A 20456-nucleotide genomic window follows, 5' to 3' on the forward strand; every position below is an offset into this window, starting at 1 on the left:
AGTGCTGGGATTACAGGTGTGAGCCACCATGGCCAGCCTGCTTTGTTTTTTATAGCTTAAGCATTTTAAAATAAATTATAGAAATCTTGACTTTTTTCATCCTTCAATAACTCATGTGGATCTCAAAATTTCAGAACATTTTCCTATAAGTAAATCATAATATCATTATCACATCTAATAAAAATAAGTAATTCCGGCTGGGTACAGTGGCTCACGCCTGTAATTCCAGAACTTTAGGAGGCCCGGGCAGGCGGATCACGAGGTCAGGAGATCGAGACCATCCTGGCTAACACGGTGAAGCCCTGTCTCTACTAAAAATACAAAAAATTAGCCGGGTGTGGTGGTGGACACCTGTAGTCCCAGCTACTCAGGGGGCGTGAATCCAGGAGGTGGAGCTTGCAGTGAGTTGAGATCATGTCACTGCATTCCAGCCTGGGCGACAGAGTGAGACTTGTCTCAAAAAAAAATAATGAGTAATTCCTTAATATTATCTACCACTCAGTCAACAGTTACATTTTCCCACTTGCCCCAAAATGTTTTTGTTATAGTATGGAAGGGGACAAGAAATATATAAAATTTAAGTCCTATCTCTAACCTACAGCACTTCCCACACTGCTATTAGAAGACCCCCCCGCTCCCACACTGCCATTCCCATATGTGCTTGCCTTTGCTTTGCTTCCATTGGCAGGCATTCAATATATCTTTCTGGAAACCAAGTTCTGTGGTTGAGTCTGATGAAGAATCCAATGAAGAATTCAGGGAATGTTTTTCATCTTCATACAACTTTAAAACAAAATTATTCTGTTAAATAAAAACTGGTGATCTTTTCAGTATAAAAGTAGGCTAATCTATAACCTAATTATACTAACAAAATCTGTTATGATTATGCCAAAAACAATTACCTCAGGTACCTCAAATGGAACTTCCTGGTTACCATCTCTAAGGATTTCCGCTAATAATCTTAATGTCTTCTGACGAGGAATAATATTTTCTTCCTGGATTTTATTCCAGACAGCATCAGCTCTTTGCCAGTCACCATTCATTTCTGTAGAATTTGATTAAGCAGAAATTAATCAATAAATATACTAAAGAGAATTCACAAAAATATTTAGAACTTTTCTTATTTGATGTTGAAGAAAGCATTATTCCAAATGCTGCCCTTTAGGGAAAGGAACCAAATGTGACTGTGACCCAAAGTCAAGAAGGGAACTTTTCTCTGTACTTCTGAATTACAAACCAAAAATACCCTACCTATCAAAAAGCAGTAACAAGAAGCCCCCATCATACTTTATTAAACACTTTCAATCATGTTGATAAAAAATTTGTCTTTTTAATGTTACTGAGAAAGTGCCTACTGCTGAAATCAAAATCAGAAACAGGTAACAATTCAACTATGACCTTTAGCCTTTGCAAAGATCATGGAGAGATATATATACACACACACTCTGCATATGGCACCATATATACATACATACCGTATGTATATATATGTGTACCATATGCAGTATACATATATACGCGCTCATATGCGGTACATACGGTATACATACATCCATGATCTTTGCAAAGGCTACAGAACCGGGCTACACAGCAGAAGGTGTGCAGTGGGCGGGCGAGCAAACATTGCCCCGAGAGCTCCACCTCCTGTAAGATCAGCGGCAGCACTACATTCTCATAGGAGCACAAACCCTATTGTGAATTGCGCATGTAAGGGATCTAGGTTGTGCGCTCCTTATGAGAATCTAACTAATGCCTGATGATGTGAGGTGGAACAGTTTTATCCCCAAACCATCCCCGTCCCCCACCACAACCTGGTCTGTGGAAAAACTGTCTTCCATGAAACCAGTCCCTGGTACCAAAAAGGTTGGGGGCTGCTGCCGTATAGTACACAGCTGTAGTGTGTACTAAAATGACTGAAAGTGTGTAATTCTCTTTACAAGTGACAAACCTTTTCACTTAGTTGAATAGAGAGAATAGTCTATGTTTCTTCTGTCGACACGAAGAGTTTCTATGACCATGTGAGATACGTGGAATCTCCTTAGATTTCTTATCTCAACTGATAATGTCATCAGACTATTACAAGGGGACAGGAAGTCGGCTGGGAAGGAAATAGGCAGATCCCTTCGTATTGAAAAGTCCATTTCCTTTCATGTGGTAATCTAGTCCTTACAAATAGCAAAAACTCCAGAATAAAAACTTTGTTTTTAGAAATTCTCATGGTTGGAAAAAGAAAGATCAAGTCATTTAATATAATAAATTAATTTCTGCTTGTGAAAAACTGGGGCAAGATATGAAAAATGTCACATGACACCAAGTGCAATACAATTATTAAATGCACAGAAAACCTGCTTTAGATGTCTTTTTTTTTTTAATTTGCCAGTATGTATAAGAAATATCTGGATTGTGTGGGGTCCAGCTCTAGGAAGGAAGGGTTTGTTTTAGAGCACAAATGTTTCAGGCAACATGAATACATTTGTTCCTCAGCATTTTAGAGGAAAAATACTAAAACACGTAGGATTTTCCTAGATTATTCTCCCCAAAACCAAAAAGTTAAGTTTTTTGATAACTAATGACTCCTAAAAGTAAAAAATTTAAAGAACAAAAAACAAAGCATACTCATTCTTCAAGGGAAATTAGCAATTAAAAAAAAAAAAAAAACCTTTAAATAATGAGTAGAGAAATTCCCCTGGGTCACACAGACTGAAGCCTAAACTGTCTTTTTTTTTTTTTTGAGATGGAGTCTTGTTCTGTTGCCCAGGCTGGAGTGCAGTGGCCTGATCTCAGCTCACTGCAACCTCCGCCTCCAGGGTTCAAGCGATTCTCCTGCCTCACCCTCCCAAGTAGCTGGGACTACAGGTGTGTGCCACCATGCCCCGCTAATTTTTGTATTTTTAGTAGAGACAGGGTTTCACCATGTTGGCCAGGATGGTCTTGAACTCCTGATCTCAAGCAATTCACCTGCCTTGGCCTCCCAAAGTGCTGGGATTATTGGTGTGAGCCACCGTGCCCAGCTGCAGCCTAAACTTTCACACAGACTACACTGCAAGGAGGCCCAGATGGCAGAAATTAATGTAAAGTACAGAGTGATTTTATACATATACTGATAAAATTAACCCAAGTAATATAAAAGCCTTACATTTACAACCAATTTTCAAAACAAGACTCTCATTAGCTAATTACGCTTTTTCTTCATTAAAATGTTGTGTAATATAAAATTGAAGTATTTCAAGTATGTGAAAGTATAAAACTTATTTGATTTAAAAAAAAAAAAATCCAAGTCTCTGAATCTTTATTCCGTAGAAGGAAAAAAAGTGGAGCACTTCTGTTGACTGCCAAAAGGTCCTTGTGGACTGTGGGAAGATAGGGAAGGTTTCCAACAGCTAGACACAGTACTGCTAAGGACCTTTAAAAGGGGACTTAATTATTCTGAACAATAAAAAGGGGGGTGGATAATCTACAGCTCTGTGCCTTTAGGCTGTAAGAATTCTGGGAACATTATTTTCTTTGTTTAAAAATAGCACAAAACTATATAAAAAGCTTCTACTTTGGGAGGACAAGGATATTACAGAGATGCACCTGTTAAAATAGACTAGTGAGCAGGCACAGTGGCTCATGTCTGTAATGCCAGCACTTTGGGAAGCTGAGGTGGGCAGATTAGTTGAGGCCAGGAGTTCAAGACCAGCCTGGCCAAGGTGAAACCCCATCTCTACTAAAAATACACAAATTAGCCACGTGTGGTGGTGCATGCCTATAATCCCAACTACTGGGGTGGCTGAGGCAGGAGAATCGCTTGAACTTGGGAGGTGGAGGTTGCAGTGAGCCAAGATTGTGCTACTGTACTCCAGCCTGGGTGACAGAGTGAGACCCTGTCTCAAAAAACAAACAACAACAAAAAGACTAGCAACTTAAGAAAATATTTCAAAATACAGATGAGAATTAGTATAATATAGCATGAAACAACTCAGTAAATACTTTTCAGAGGGAAAAAATTTCCTGGAATTGTATCTGGATCACAAAATACAAAACAAAGATTTGAAGTAGTCAAGCAAATCAGTGTGTCAAAATCTGCAGCTGTGTGTAAACTCTCACAAATGTGCAGAAAGGCTATGCCTTTTTTTCATAATATCCTTTGTGTGTTTAAAATGCTACTGAGACAATAATGTTATTCAAATAATCTAACAGCCACAAACTTGAGCTAAGACCAAGGAATGGACACTCTGCCTCTATAATCACATCACTTTCCTGGAACTCACAGTTCCCTCCTGAAAGAACAAGAGGGCAGACTGTTCTAAATGACCTCTGAGAACCCTTACGTTATAAGACCAAAGATTTCTGACAATATTAGTGAATTTTACAAGAATAGACACAGTTGTGGGGCAACATTTTATGGCTATGGAACCAGGGTATACCAGGTGGCACTTTTCACACGTGTTCTCTATGGTATTAAACTAAGAGATCTCTACTTCAGGGTTTTAATCATAAGGCTGATGGTTTTTACACAATGATATGATGGGGCAATTTCCATATTCCCCATGTCAATTACCTGATTATGGGACCTAAGTATCATTCCCCTATAAAATAAGGATTACAGTCTAGGACAGGAATGATGTAACATAAGCCTGGATTGTCTTGTTATGCCTGAAAACAAGGCACTAACAAAGACTAATGGGGTGTGTCAGGCAACATAGAATCCAACACAGGAGCCAATGTGAAGGGGTTCCCAATGGCCAAAGACGAGATAATGTGAACACTAAACAAATAAGGACTAAAATAAAACACAAATACATTTGAAGAACCCATAAATTCATTAAAAAAACATTCATCAACTTCAGAGGTTTTAAGGATACCAGCAGTCAAGATTCGTATTTTAAAAGGGAGAAAAAGCAAGTATTTTTCTTGTGAATTTATTTCATATTGTTAAGTAAAACAAAAGCCACAGAATACAGTGTAGAAATGTAGAACATGAAACAAGTAGAGTATAAAACAATCAAAACAGGATATAAAAGAATCAAAATAATAGGTACATACATAAAAAATATATGGATATAAAGGTAGAGAGAGGGCAGTGTACAGAGAAGACATGGAAAGGATGGCCAATTGACAAAGTTACGTCTGAGATAAGAGGTTAGGGGGCAGCGGTGGACACAATGACGTTTTCAGAGTTACCTAGTATAGTATTATATTGTTTGAATCTTTAGCAATCAGAATATGTTCATTTCACTTGTGTAATAATGGAGGAGGAAAAGGCCACACAATACAAAAAAAAATGTAAATGGCTATACTTACTTGAAAAAATAATATATAAATCATTATTGAGATAGAATAAATGCTGAGGTTATACAGACTTTTTAAATAGAGTCAAAGAATTATATTGCAAACTTACAAATGTAAGGCAGCTTGACTCTTGGCTAGACTACTATACAAAGAAACTAATTTCTACTTTCTATCTGTAAAGAAGTGTTCAGAACATAGGAAAATGTCATATAGAAGTAATAGAAAATTCCTTAAGCAAGTGAGGAAGTCATTTCATTCATGTAATTAATGTTTGTTATAGTTTCTAGAAGCTAATTTTGCAAGACTGTCACAATGAAAGCTCAAAATATATTGGAAAGGATAGAAATGGAGTTTGAATAATGACAAAATTTTGTAACAGATCATATTATATTGAGTACACAGAAAATGCAAGCACTTTTATGTTAATAAAAGCTTGTATTTAAATGTATGTAAGACTTATGCAACGCAGTTCCATGGGTGTTGGCTGGGCTACATATCTGTATTTTGTGCCTGTTTCTGTAGTATAATTTACCACAAAATTAAGTGTGTACAAAGTACTGTTTTAAAATAAACAAAGGAAAGTTGCTTTTCAACAAATATCCAAAAAAAACTACTAATTCAATCTCTTTCAAGGGCTCAAATTGCATCCTAAGAAAGAAATCCACAATGCAAAATATGGATTTTTAAAAAGTATGAGTCCACATTTACTACCAATTCATATCATACGTTCCATTTCAAAGCAACTGAGTCCATGTAACAATATTTAAATAGTGGCACAAGTCTGAAGGCAAAATGCAGAAGGGGATAGCTTGCAACTTCTTCAGAAAGGAAAGGATTAGGCCTATTATAATCAGATTATCTATTTATAACATGGCAGAAGGTAGGTATACAAATGTGGTTAAAAAGTATGTATACTTCTCTATAGGATTCCACTGGCTTCCAGCCTCCTAAGAAGCTAACCACACTCTGCCAACCTTCTCAAACTACTGGCTCAAATGCAACACAAGAATTGGAGACAGGTGTCCAACAGGACAGATAGAGGAAATTAAGGACAAGAAAATAGTATTAAACCTCAAAGACCATATATCCCTAATGGAAATTTTAAGATGAAGCTAAACGTTGTATATTTTTATTGTTTCTTAAAAAAAAAAAAAAAAAAGAGGCCGGGCACAGTGGCTCACGCCTGTAATCCCAGCACTTTGGAAGGCTGAGGCAGGAAGATTGCTTGAGCTCAGGAGTTCAAGACCATCCTGGGCAACGCAGTGGGACCCCGTCTCCACAAAAAGTAAAAGAAAAAAAAAATTTTTTTAGCAGAGTGTGGTGGCACATGCCTGTAGTCCCAGCTACTTGAGAGGCTGAAGTGGGAGGATTTCTTGAGCCCAGGAGGTTGAGGCTGCAGTGAGCTCTGATCACACCACTGTACTCTAGCTGGGGTGACCCTGTCTCAAAAACAAAAAACAAAACAAAACTAATAGTGAAAGTTCTTCTGAATAGGAAGAAGTCTGTGTGGCCCTAGACTACCACATACTTACACTTGTTCTTACCCGCTGCGGTGTTAAGACTTGGTGATGGGGCTGACCCTTTCAGCAGAGCACTACACCTTTACATCTGCAGTGCCTACCACAATGTCTAGCACACAGTAAGGGCTTCATAGATTTTTTTTTTTTTTTTTTTCCTGAATCAAAGTTTATATAGTCTTCTATGAGGACTACTTGAAATAATAAGACACATTCAGACATACAGTCAGTGTTTCTTTTGAGCTTGGCACATTAGAATTTCATCATGAAACTGTTCTTTAAAAGGAAGAAAAAGTAGGTAGAGTGGAATGTTAGTGCTCAAATACAGATTATAATTTGCAATTTGAGGACCAACTGCCTAAAATACAGGTTTTTAATTCTATACATTCAATACCAACCTCAGCATTCTGTGCAAAAATTTGATCATCGCTCAAGCCAAAGTCTTAAGAATTACACTGTGAAGTGTGTATTTCAATAAAACCAAAAATCGGAATATAAATTTTTTAGCAAGTTTAATTTCATTTACATCATCAAGATGTAAAAGAAAGCTTTCAATGGTAATAAACACAAGTCTGAAAAGACAAATAAATCCCCTTATTTGTTTGGTGAAGGGAAATTTGCCAAGACAAAAGAAGAACAATAAATCTAGATAAATATCCATGAATCAAATAGGGAAAGGTCACTGGCTGCTCTAAGTGTTATTCCTCTCCACTGAAATATCCTAAAAGAAACTGTAAAGCTCCAAATGTGTACGCTGGTATAAAAGTACTAGAGCATTGTCGGAAAAGAGAGATCAAAAGTTTCTGAAATGTCAAATACAAATACTAAGCTTTTAGCCTCAGAAAAGAGTTAAGGATGTGAATGAAGATTAAGGCACAAAAATGAATAATGTAGTGTTGTTTTAGAAATGGAAAATGGAAATCTATTCACAAACCCAGTAACAGGAGATGGGCTGAATAAATTTTAGTACATCTATGTAGTATATTAGTTATTTGTAGGTGATTAAATATAGAAAAATGTTTGTAATATATAACTGAGTCAAAAATATACGACATTTTAAAAACTGTTTAACAATGAGTTTGTATATAGATATGCAAGATATGCATCTTCTTGCAAAAAGAAAAAAAATATCTACATACATCAATGTTTTGGTGGTTACCTATTTATAAAAGTGACCAATAAATTTACCTGAAGGTTTAAATAAAAAGAACAGAAAGATCATTCTTACCTCAAAAAGTCCTATTAAATTCTGTGGTTCTGATGAAGGTTTTCGTACTTTCTCATTATTGCAGTAAGAATGTCAGAAATTATGAAGATATACAGTGCCTAGTGCTACAATATAACATTCTGTGATAAAATTCAATTTATTTTGAGGCTGTTGAATGAAAACTGCCTTCTGACAATCCCTGGAGCTCCCTCAAAACCAAACACTCCTTTCCTGCCACTGCCTTCAACAGAATAAATGAAAACATGAAAAATAGTTAAATCACTTACTATACAGTTTTAGCAGATTGTAGTACATCTGGTCTCTATCACATTCAAATAGCTTCTGTGTCAGCTCCACTAATTTTTCCAGAGTTTCAACCTTAAAAGTAAGATTAAGAGATAGATCTACCTTGCTATATATTTTATAGTTAACAAACAGCAGTGGAATAATCTTTCAAATTAGCTTTACCAAAGGGCAGTTTAACTTCATTTCAAAAGTTAATGGGCTGAGCACAACAATGTGAATGAACTTAATGCCACTGAACTGTATACTTACACAGGGTTAAACGATAAATCTTACATTATATTTATTTTACCATGATTTTAAAAAAATTTGGAGTCAAGAACACAACATGAATAACTAATTCAAAGATCTGGGTGGGAGAACTCAATGAGAATATCGTACACTAACAAAATACTTCTCCCTCCAAATTTTACACTCCTCTTGCCCTGGGGCTTTTATTTGGCATGATGCAAACAGGTACCTGCACCAGAGGAGGGCAAGCAGAAATTCCAGAGCTCTGGGAAGCAACTCCTCCTGCCACTAAGGACTAATGAAGGCTTAGTGCATTAGTGCCAAGGACACAAGGTCAGCCTGCTCCAACCAACTAGTTAAAGATAAAATCTTCAGGGCCCAGGTTAACAATTTAGGGTTTCTACTACACCTCAGGAATAATAAATAAGCCATTGCTTATCTGGCAGACAACCAAGATAAACACTGCTTCCACAATGCCCCGTCTCTCGAAATCCCCAAACGTTCACGTGACACAGAGGACCCTTGCCTTTTACTCAGAGTTTTAGGTGACTGAGACATCAAAATCAAATACAAACCTGATTATTTGCAATACATTTGTCACAAAACCACTGAAGCTTTGTAGATCGAGCTCTAATCCCTGGAGTCTGTAAAATAAAATAATCACATAGCACCCAAGGTAAGGCTTCGGCTGAAAATTATTTTTTTCCTCAAAGACAGTTTCTTTTCTTATGAATTTGCTGCCAAACATATATACTAAACTATATATACTAGTATACAATGTATATACTAAATTTATACTATAACTAATACAAAACTAAAATTAACCCTATAGTTATTATAGACCTTTAAGTAAGATTAGAACAGAGCATAAAACACAGCCTATATTTAACCTGTGCCTAGAAGATACCAATTATTTCCAAATGCTGCATTGCAGGTCAATGTTCATTTCATAAATCTTTAATTATTAAAATGGTTATACTTTCTTTAGTTCAAAAATAAGCAATAAATTAAACTAGAAAATGTCAAATAAAACATGGGTGTGTCAACATTCACATGCATGTGCTCTTTATTTTTTTATTTTTTGAGACAGAGTCCCACTCTATTGCCCAGGATGGAGTGCAGTGGCATGATCTCGGCTCACTGCAACCTCCACCTCACGGGTTTAAGCAATTCTCCTGCCTCAGCCTCCCAAGTAGTTAGGATTACAGGTGTGTGCCACCACACCTGGCTAATTTTTATATTTTTGGTAGAGACGGGGATGCACTATGTTCGCCAGGCTGGTCTCAAACTCCTGGCCTCAAGTGATCTGCCCATCTCAGCCTCCCAAAGTGCTGGGATTATAGGCATGGGTCACCACGCCTGACCACATGTGCTCTTTCTCATTTACACTCTCTCTCTTGAACACACACACACACACACTTACTTTAAATATTCCAATAGACTCAGGAGACAAAAATTATCAATGTTACACAAAATAACAATTGTCACAATAATAAACCATTGGCTTTCGTTTTTAAAAGAAAATGCTTTGCAAAATTCAGTGATAAAAGTACTCTAATGACTTTTGCCTGGCACCTAAAACTAAATGTTTAGACAGCAAAACAAGCTAAGTACTTTAAAATTGGTTTATAGTCTTAGTTTATTTAAACAATTGAGACATATGTTACATCCTCAATTCGAAATTACTATTGTTTGGTCAGTAAGTCTGGCCTCAAAGCACTTATTTTACAATTTTGGATACTGGAATAAAATACAAAGCATTTCAACATAATTCCAAGGATTTGTCACTCTACAGTATTTTCATCATCTGTAAGAGGGCTTCACCATTAAACACTACATTTCAATCACAGCATTATAAGAAAACTACATACTCATTAGCCCTGGCTGTTACAGTCTAGAGGAGGTACCTTTACTGCTTTCTCCACTCACTTCTGTTGATCAAACCAGGTATCCCTTGAATCTAATCTCTTATTTATAAGTCCTCATTATTTTTAATTTAAAAAAATAACATTGTACAATGTTAATTTAAGTACTGAAGTGGAAACTAACATCTTGCAGCTTTGGTGGGATGACAGAAAAACTGGTAGACTAGAAGTTGGATAACTTGTTCTCATTTCTTGTATCCACTTTTTGGGATAAAAGAAATCACTGATGAATAAATTAGTCATTGAAATATAGTCTCAAATACTATTAATGTCTATATTCAGGCACAATTTCTTCTCAAGGATTTTTCTTACGTTATTTATTTCGTTTCACATGCGTAATACTGAAAATGAAAGCAATGTCAATATATACTAAAAGCCCTTGAAAAATTAAGAAATAATCCTCTTTAGAACATGGCAATATGCAAGGACTACACTCACTCACAACTTTCAGTATTATTGCTGATCCAAATGCCAACAATCTAAACAGCACAACTTTTATGACATACTCTTTCGGTTTGTGGCTGATTAATCTGCCTGTCTTTGGCAAGACAGCCGATTTATATGGCAGATCTTCCCATGTTTCATTTTGAAATTGAGAACTTCAAATATAAATCTCAATCATCAAAAGAACATCTAGGTCAGATTAACTAAATCTCCTAGGCTGCTGTAATAGTCAAGATTTCTGGCTTATCTCTTAACATCGGAACGCTGCAAGTTGAAAGCAGAAATAGAAAATGTAATAAAACCATGGAGAAGAATAGAATTCTAATTGGGATGTTAAATATAACATCAAAAAACAGTTAATGTTAATTAAACTCATCTTTAGTTCTTTCTGTGTTGCTATATACAATCTATCTAATGAATAGTGAGGATAAAATAATTAGTTTTATAGAAACAATTGCATGTTTGTTTCCACCTGAACTACTGTGCTTCAAACCACAACTTTCTACAGTTGCAATTCACTAAGTTTAATTGTATAGGGGGAAAAAGTAATCCAAAGCCAAAAATAATTGTCATTACTTTAATTTCATTGCAACACTCTGATGTAAATTTACCATAAAAGCTTATCATAAACTTCTATGTATACTAGTAAAAACAGATATCCAATAATTATTACCTGTTAAGTAAAAAGAAATGAAAGTTTTTCTACTGCATTTCAAACTCTGTCTCAAGGAAGATTATCCTGAATTTAACTCAAATAGAAATTTTCACCTGTTCTGATTTTTCTTGCCACTACTGCTGGAGATGTCAAATGAAAGCAACAACAAAAACCGCCCGCTCTAGCCTCATGTCCCCTAGTTAACACAGTAGGAGGAAAAACCATGTCCACAAGGGCTTTAAAGAAGGGACAAAGACAAGAACATGCTGGAGAAGGTGGCATGCACCTATAGTCCCAGCTACTCGGGAGGCTGAAACAGGAGAACTGCTTGAGGCCAGAAGTTCAAGGCTGCAGTGTGTTATGACTGCACCTGTGAATAGCCAATGCACTCCAGTCTGGGTAACATAGTGTGACCCCCATCTCTTAAAAAAAAACAACATCCCCACCCCAACCTAAGTACCGTTCAAGTACAACTGAACCGTGAACAATATAGGGGTTAGAGTTTGACCATCTGTGCAGTCAAAAACCCACATATAACTTTTGACTTCCCAAAGACTGAACTACTAATAGTCTACAGGTGACTGAAGTCTTACCAATAACAAATAATTGATTAATGCATATTTTGTATGTTACATGTATTATATACTATATCCTTACAATCAAGTAAGCTACAGCAAGAAAATGTTAAGAAAATCGTAAGAAAGAGAAAATACATTTACAGTATTGTATTTTTTGATATTGTAAGTTTATGACATCTTTTTACAAGATGAATTTCTATCTGAAATGGCAGGCAACCAGAGCTGCAAACCTCAATCTACAGTACATATCAAGCAATTCAACCTTTTCTTGAAATGTCACAACTTTACTTCTTAGAAGCACTTCCAGCATCACTAGTGATACTGTGTATGGATGTCATGGTGTTATTCAAAATAATTACAGTAATACAATATGTACTACAGTGAATTTAATGTACTTATGACTAGTACTTTGTTACTTTTGTTTGCATTTCTCTCAGCTGTGAATGGCAGCATGTATAGTCTATGTGTGTGTAAGTTTTGATAAATGTTAACTTTTAATAATAGATTTGTATATGTTTTGTGGTAGCAAATGATAAGATAGACTAGAATCCGGCTATATTTTAAGCATTCATGATATACCTTTTTCTTAATTTTTTTCAGTATTTCTAGGCTATGCAGTTCATCTGCGAGTTTTTTCAAATCTCCAAAAACTTTTCCAATATAGTTACTGAAAAAAAGCCTACACGTAAGTGGACCTACACAATCCAAACCTATGTTGTTCAAGGATCAACTATATTTATCCCCATAGATAGCACAGAACAGGGAGCAAGAAAGGTCTCATGGTACTTATTAAATCTTTTAGCATTTGTCCTTTTCTCTAAAATTTTCCAAGATAGACTTGAAGACCATGTATAATAAGGGGGAAAATATGAACTAAAAATTATCCACCTGACCAGGTGTTATAGGAGACACAAAACTAACTCACGAAAGAAGGGGGTATACATTTACATGAGAACTGACATATCTTGAAATTTTGGGGGACAAGACAAAAAAACAAAAACAAACAAATGAAAAAAAACCCCTAGCTCTAAAATCCATCATCTGTGTATAGGATTCACCCTGGCTTATTAAGGAAGGCAAATGGGATAAAAAGTCCTGAATTAGTAACAAAGACTGGGAGATCACTGGAATCCAAACTTTTGGTCTTAAAAGTCATCAAAAGAGTTTTTCCCCCCACTGAGAAGAGATCAAAATTTACTCTGGCTGCAGTGTGATGGAAAGGCAAAACAGCAGATAAGGAGAGAGGGAAAAGTCAAGAAAGAGGAATTCTGGAGAAAGGGTAAGTTGTTTTTGACAGTTCAGATATTGAGGGGTCATGAGATCATGGAGGTAGGAAGGTACAGGGGAACCAACAGAAAACAGAAACTCAGGGCCTGGTTTCAAATTCCGTAACTACTATACGTTGAGTATCCCTTATCCAAAATGCTTGTGACCAGAAGCGTTTCAGATTTCAGATTTTTCTGACTTTTGGATTATCTGTATTATTTACTAGTTGCACATTCCAAATTCGAAAATCCAAAATCTTGTAAGCATTATTTTTAACGGCCACATCATTCCATTTCATAAACAAACTGAAGTTCATTTGCGCCCTTTCTCCTTTGAGAAAAACTTTCACTGTTACAGGTAATAATCATAATTTATAATCTTTACCTACTTTGGTTTTCAGATCATTTAGGCTCATTTAGGATCATTTCTCAAAAGTGGGTCAAATGTCATTACCATTATGAAAGCCCCTGATACATAAAGACAGCAATGTTGTTATGACTTTATGGATGGGATCTCCTTTATGGTTCCTATAGCAGAGCCAGAACTAAAACTCAGGGTTCCTGAGTGCTAGTCCAATAGTCCTATTGCTAGAAATTATGGTAAAATAAGGTATTTCTCTGTAAACAAACAAACAGAAAAATGACTTCATTCTTTTAGTCTATGATCTTTTCAGGTACTTCATTTACCTCCCAGGAAGAAAGTGTTGCAGACCATATCAAGTATCACTTTTCGGGTTACTCATTTTTTTTTTTCAAGACCAGGCAGAGATTATATATACAAGCAAAAAAGTTAAATAACGTATGAAATGTAACCATATTAAAGGTTTTCTATCAAGAAATGTATTATTGAATTTAACCCTTACCCCTTTGAGCAGTTCTGCAATCACTTACTGAGTGCCTGTCATGTGCCAGGCACTGCTAGGTTCTCAGAACCAACACAAAGATGAGAAAAAAATTCTGCTTTAAACTTAGCATTTCTTACTCTAACCTCTTCCCTTGGGTTTGATTCCCAAGAGTTCTTGAGACAGCCTACAGCGGATGTATCTGCAGAAGAGATAAAAAGATTGACTTCTACACAGGAAAGAATGGCATAGAGAAGGAAGGGAATCAAACTAACATTTATTAAATGTCTGATAATGTACCAGACACTCCAGATGTCATTTTATTAGTGTTATCTAATAAGAGTTCTAAGAGGCAGAAGGATAAAGGGAGGAACCTCTTTGCTGCCTCAGGGTCCTGGCCCAGGCAGTTCCTTCTGCTTGGAATGCTTTTGTCTCTACTCTAAGTGGAAACGCACAATTCATCTTTTAATTCTCACCCCAAACACTGCTACACTCAAAATTAGGGTAATGGTGGTGGATTTTTAAGACACTTTACTCAGTCATCTCAAATGCTATGTAAATGACGGATAGAGACCTGAGTTAACAGAAAATAGGGTGAATTAACATAGGTACAAGATAAACGGAGCTCTTAGATCTGATACAGTATCTCCTATCATGAACCCTTAAAGGTGGTATTGGCAGATTTCTTCATCTGAAACCTCCAGAATGAAGCTCTTTAGCGAAGGTGATTGATAGCATTTGCACGGCTTCCGAGTTGGACCAGTTTCCCCTTCCCTCCTTCCTTTCCTTCTCAGTCTTTCTCCCTTCCCTTCATTCCAGTTGAAGAGCTAGACCTTTAATAAGAGAATCTACAAAATGTAGTAATTGCTGTAAGATGAAATGTTATAGAAAGGACTTTTTTCAGACTAGGTCTTTCTGAGGATGGCTTGTGCCCAGGAGGTCAAGGCTGCAGTAAGCTAAGCCACCACTGTACTACACAGCCTGGGTAACAAAGCAAGACCCTGTCTCAAAAAAAAAAAACAAAGAAGACTGGAGATTGTCAAATATATTACACATAACACATGATACACGTATGCCAACTCATTTTAAAAACAGACAAAAAAACAGGTCATATTTACTACACACTGAACCTTGCCTATGACTGGTTTATCTAATTATTTCCACAATGCTTCAAATACAAAGCAAGTCTGGAAATTCAACCATAGTGAATCTACCCAATGATAAGACACTACTGCTTTTTTTGGGAATTATAAAAATGTTGCTCATGACTTGTAGTATTCTTTCTGTAAAGCTATTCTTTACCCTTTAAAAAATTTTGTACACACCTACTATAAAAATTCTGTCACCAGCAGACAGCCATTCCTAAATGTGGTTGTACTCTGGCAAAGCTCTAAGTAATTAAGAGGCAGTCTTCTCTTGCCTATTCATGTGACAAACATGTACCTTATGCTGAACATCGTATTTTGAATTACGTGAGGTAAAGAAGACAACACAATCCTTACCTTTAAGGGGCAAAGGGAATTATTATTATTGATCACTTACCATAATCCAGGAAACATGCAAGCTGCTTTACCTACATTATGTGATTGAATCTTAAAGACAGATATTATGTTCTCTTTTATACATGAGGAAGCTTAGAAAGGTTTAGTAACTTGTCCGTTATCACATAAGCAGGTAGATGGCAAAACAAGAAATCACTCTTCTGCCTCTGACTCTGTCACATCTTACTACACAAAGACAGGCACATGCTTTCCTCCTGTAGAACCTCTCAAAGCTGAGCTTCATTTCTGCTCTGATCAGTGACCTGCTAATACTGACACTGTACATATAGGGCAGCAGAACTCAATAGCCAGACAGCTCTTCTCAGGTTTGGATTCACTGTACTTTCAGAAGTGAATGTGGAAGAAATTATACCATTTTCTAGAAAATGCAAATGAACCACTTAAACTACAGAAGCGCCTGTCCAACATAGCACGACAGCACGCCCCACTGTCCGCTGAAAAGTGGGCAGACCGAGTCATAAAATGAAAAGAGAAGAAAGTTCTGAATTGATTTCACAGTCCTCCTTTTCTATACTACACCATTCTCTTCAAAAAACATCAGGAGGAAAAAAATACAGTTTTCTGGGTTGTGTGCCTGCATTTTCAGTTTCATGATAAGCAGTCATCAATATACAAAAATAAGGAGGTCAAACACCACTGTTGCATCCTGTCCCCTGTTTATTTTTGGAAAACAACACTGACTAAAAGCAAAGTATAATCTGAGAAAACCCATGATTATTGATGTATTTATAAGTTAACAGTTTCAATCACATGAAATAATTTTTCTTAAGGCAATGGGTCCATCTTCTGTGAAATGTTTTGTTTTCTTAGTGGACACAGAATTGTTTAATAGTGAAATTAATCACAATTTGGACAGACTTTTATAGTTAGCCCTTGACTTATCAAGTCCACCAAGCAAAATTTAGTAAAGCCTAGATAAAATATACTAATCCTAAATAGGCCAGGTTTGTCACCTACCATTTCCCATAAGCTGCTTACCATAGTGGAAAAAAAAAAAAAGAAGAAGAAGAAAATTTAAATTAAATGCCAAACAGTTGCAGACAGCACTTGTTTGGCTGATTAACTTGTAGACAAGCATTACAAATAAATCTGAGCATGGTCTGCAGCAAATTAAATTCCACTGCTTTTAAGAACAAAGAATTCTTTGGCAAAGAGGATTAGCAACTTTACACCCCGGAATGCCAGTTTAATTTAATTGTTCCACAATCCAAGATTTAATATGCAAATATCATTTTGATATATAATAGTGAATTTAACAAAGTGAGGAAACAAATTTAATATACAACCAGACTGCCTTTTCTGAACTGTAATTATATACAAAAAAGAAGCTGGCCGAGATCCCCCTCCCCCCACATTATTGGGATTGAATTCTATTAACATGAATCAGAACAAGTGTAATTAAAGGTTAAAATTTTTAAATGTATTCTAATTAAGAGTCTAAATAGCTCTACAATTAGAATACTGTAGTTAAAATCACACCTCAATGATCTTCTTGGCCTCTTTGTAATTTCCTGTTTGTAGGAAGGCAAAGAAGAGATCATACAGCATAATCATTTCACCTTGTTCTTGGCTCACAAAGTCCATTGCTAGGGAGGAGAGAAAAAAATATACATATTAGGAGAAAAAAAAAAAACACCAGAAAAAACAGTATCATATGAAGTTCCAGACAAATACAAGAAAAATTTGTTTTAAAAAACAAATATTAAGAATAACTTAAAGATTATAGCTATATTGACTAATTAAGTACCTAACAGAGTAGCTTCAAAGAGAACTAGTAAGGATAAGGGTAAAAAAATCTTCATAAAGGCAGATCACCAAGAAGTAGAACACAAAAATAACAGACATTTTTTCAAAATGAACAGTTACTAAAATCAAGAACATGTGTAATATTGGAAATCTACCCGATATTTTTCTTTTAGATTTCACAAGTATAAAGAAAGTTTATCTGAATGTGCTGGCCTTCTGCTGAAGTTTCTCTTAACAATACACTAAGATTAAATAAGCAAGAAGGGAAAAAAATCCAACTACATTAAGATATTAGAAAGTGACTAACCTTTCTGAATTAGATCAGTCTCGCCTTTCTCTATCAGTTTACACAAGATATCATGCATCCTTGGTAATATTTTATACTTTTCACAGCAGTCAATGGCGACATCAAGAGCGGTAGACGGGTCATCCCTTAGAAGCAAAAAAATTAACGAATAAAATAAATCTAATTCAGCTTAGTCTCTCAGTAATACTTTAGAGAGGTGTTTAATGACCAGTTAATATGTAAACAACTGAGCTTTACTTAAGGTAGAGAACCACAAAGCTAAAATGAGGGGAAAAAAAGAAACAATTTCTCTATATAAGTAAATGTTCTGAATACATACATCATCAGCAGTCCACTATTTACTCTGCTTCATCTTTTATTATTTCATGTGTTAAACGGTACTTTTTAAAAAAGTCCAAATAGATAAAGGCATTCTCTGATTTTATTATAAATTCTGACTTTATGTAGTAAGTGCTGTAAGAATGTATTATTTCTAGTCAGGCACGGTGGCTCTCGGCTGTAATCCCAGCAGTTTGGGAGGCTGAGGCTGGTGGATCACCTGAGGTGAGTCAGGCTGAGCCACCGCACCCGGCGAAATCAGTTCCTTAAACAGTGTGGTACTATATTCTTGTGGGTCCTTTAAAAGTATTCTTCCCCCCTTTAAAAGGACAACATCGGCCGGGCGCGGTGGCTCACGCCTGTAATCCCAGCACTTTGGGAGGCCGAGTTGGGCGGATCACGAGGTCAGGAGATCGAGATCATCCTGGCTAACACGGTGAAACCCCGTCTCTACTAAAGAATACAAAAAAAAAAAAAAAAACTAGCCGGGCGAGGTGGCGGGCGCCTGTAGTCCCAGCTACTCGGGAGGCTGAGGCAGGAGAATGACGTAAACCCGGGAGGCGGAGCTTGCAGTGAGCTGAGATCCGGCCACTACACTCCAGCCTGGGCGACAGAGCGAGACTCCGTCTCAAAAAAACAAACAAACAAACAAACAAAAAAGGACAATGTCAGTATGAGAAATATTTAAGATCTTGCAAGACCGGGTATGGTGGCTCACGCCTGTAATCCCAGCACTTTGGGAGGCCGAGGAGGGCGGATCACCTGAGGTCGGGAGTGTGAGACCAGACTAACCAACATGAAGAAACCCCGTCTCTACTAAAAATACAAAATTAGCCGGGCGTGAAGGCGCATGCCTGTAATCCCAGCTACTCCGGGGGCTGAGGCAGGAGAATCCCTTGAACCCAGGAGGTGGAAGTTGCAGTTAGCTGAGATCATGCCACTGCACTCCAGCGCAACAAGAGTGAAACTGTTTCCAAAAAAAAAAAATCCTTTGGAAAAATTATAGAGATTATATGATCCAATTCTACTTGCCACCCCCTTTTACTTTCAGAGAAATAAAGAAATTGGGGCATCTAGAGACCAGCTGATTTGATTAAGGCTAACAGGTAAACAGAGCAAGCAAGTAGTTGGACTTCCCATTGTCAGTTCAGTACATCTAATTACACAATATGCTTTATTAAAAGTACTGGTATCTGAATAATCTAATAAAGTGGTGCAATTTAGAATAAGAAATTAAAGATTTATGAAAAGAGAGTATGAAAGGTATTTTAAAAAGAGGCATGGTTAGAGACATGGCTCCAAGTACAACTAGTGACAATTAGTGAAAATCTTTGTAGAGAATATAAATGTCTCATACACAAAACAGTTTTCAAAATCAGAAAGTCCTTTTATACTTTCCGTTAAAGCCTTCATGTTTTTGTCCCTTATACAAATGTTACGCTGCCCTAAATTGAATTACTATTTTACCTAGATTTGATTTTAAGCCACACTAAAAAAGTAAAAGACAACGAAGAAATGTTAATTTTGTTGCAATAATACTGACACAGTGAAAAACGAGCCTATCCTGATGAAACTCTTACCTTATCCCCTTACTAAGCCCTGTTTACAGTGCATCTTCTGGCACCCTACAGAGTCATTTGAATTTTTGTCATTTGGGGTGAAGACTAAATTACAGGTTAATTTCAAAACCGCAAGTAGATGTTGCAGGCTAGATTACTGTCATACAAGAGAAATGGTACAGTAGCTACCACATATGATATAAAGCTTTATATAATCAGTATTTTCCCTTACTTCAGACACAGGTTCAGTTATTGCCCTTCTATAATTCTGCTTAACGAAAAACTACTAAAACATTTTTAAGAGCAAAGCTAACACATACAATTTTTTTTTAAGCGGCATGATTTGCTTTTCCAGATCAATTCCCAAACTAGAATAGTATTGTCTCAATTGTATTTCCCCCTACATTAGGTCAAAGCTATCAATAAATGAATGAATAATTGTTCTGTCAATCAAAGCGACATGTTAATAGTCTTTGGTCTCCAAATATATGCTTCTGAAGATTATACATGTTCAGAACAACAACAGAAAAGACAAGAATAGCAAAATGGAAATAAGTCATATACTTGTAATTTTAAGTACCAACATTACTGCTCTTAGGATGCCAACAAAATGAATTAGAAATTTATAATGAAATACCTCATACAAAGTGTACTGGAGATAAAAATTAAGTTAATGACTAGCCAGTTCTTCAGTCCCTGTTATCTAATCCTGACTTGTGGTTG

The 20456-nt window shown here is 36.3% G+C and overlaps 1 protein-coding gene across 1 annotated transcript in view; it reads right to left on the reverse strand.

The window, feature by feature from the left end:
- LRPPRC (leucine rich pentatricopeptide repeat containing) overlaps positions 1 to 20456 on the reverse strand; it is a 119290-nt gene that overhangs the window by 30705 nt on the left and 68129 nt on the right. Inside the window, exons 24-29 of the mRNA XM_003908571.4 lie at positions 17857 to 17981; positions 17283 to 17389; positions 9108 to 9176; positions 8286 to 8376; positions 903 to 1045; positions 666 to 783 (exon numbers count right to left, since the gene is read on the reverse strand). Of these exons, the coding sequence (XP_003908620.3) occupies positions 666 to 783; positions 903 to 1045; positions 8286 to 8376; positions 9108 to 9176; positions 17283 to 17389; positions 17857 to 17981 (653 nt within the window). The remainder of the gene's footprint in view (positions 1 to 665; positions 784 to 902; positions 1046 to 8285; positions 8377 to 9107; positions 9177 to 17282; positions 17390 to 17856; positions 17982 to 20456) is intronic.

Source organism: Papio anubis, chromosome 14 (genome assembly GCF_008728515.1).
Source record: "Papio anubis isolate 15944 chromosome 14, Panubis1.0, whole genome shotgun sequence".
NCBI classification, from domain to species: domain Eukaryota; kingdom Metazoa; phylum Chordata; class Mammalia; order Primates; family Cercopithecidae; genus Papio; species Papio anubis.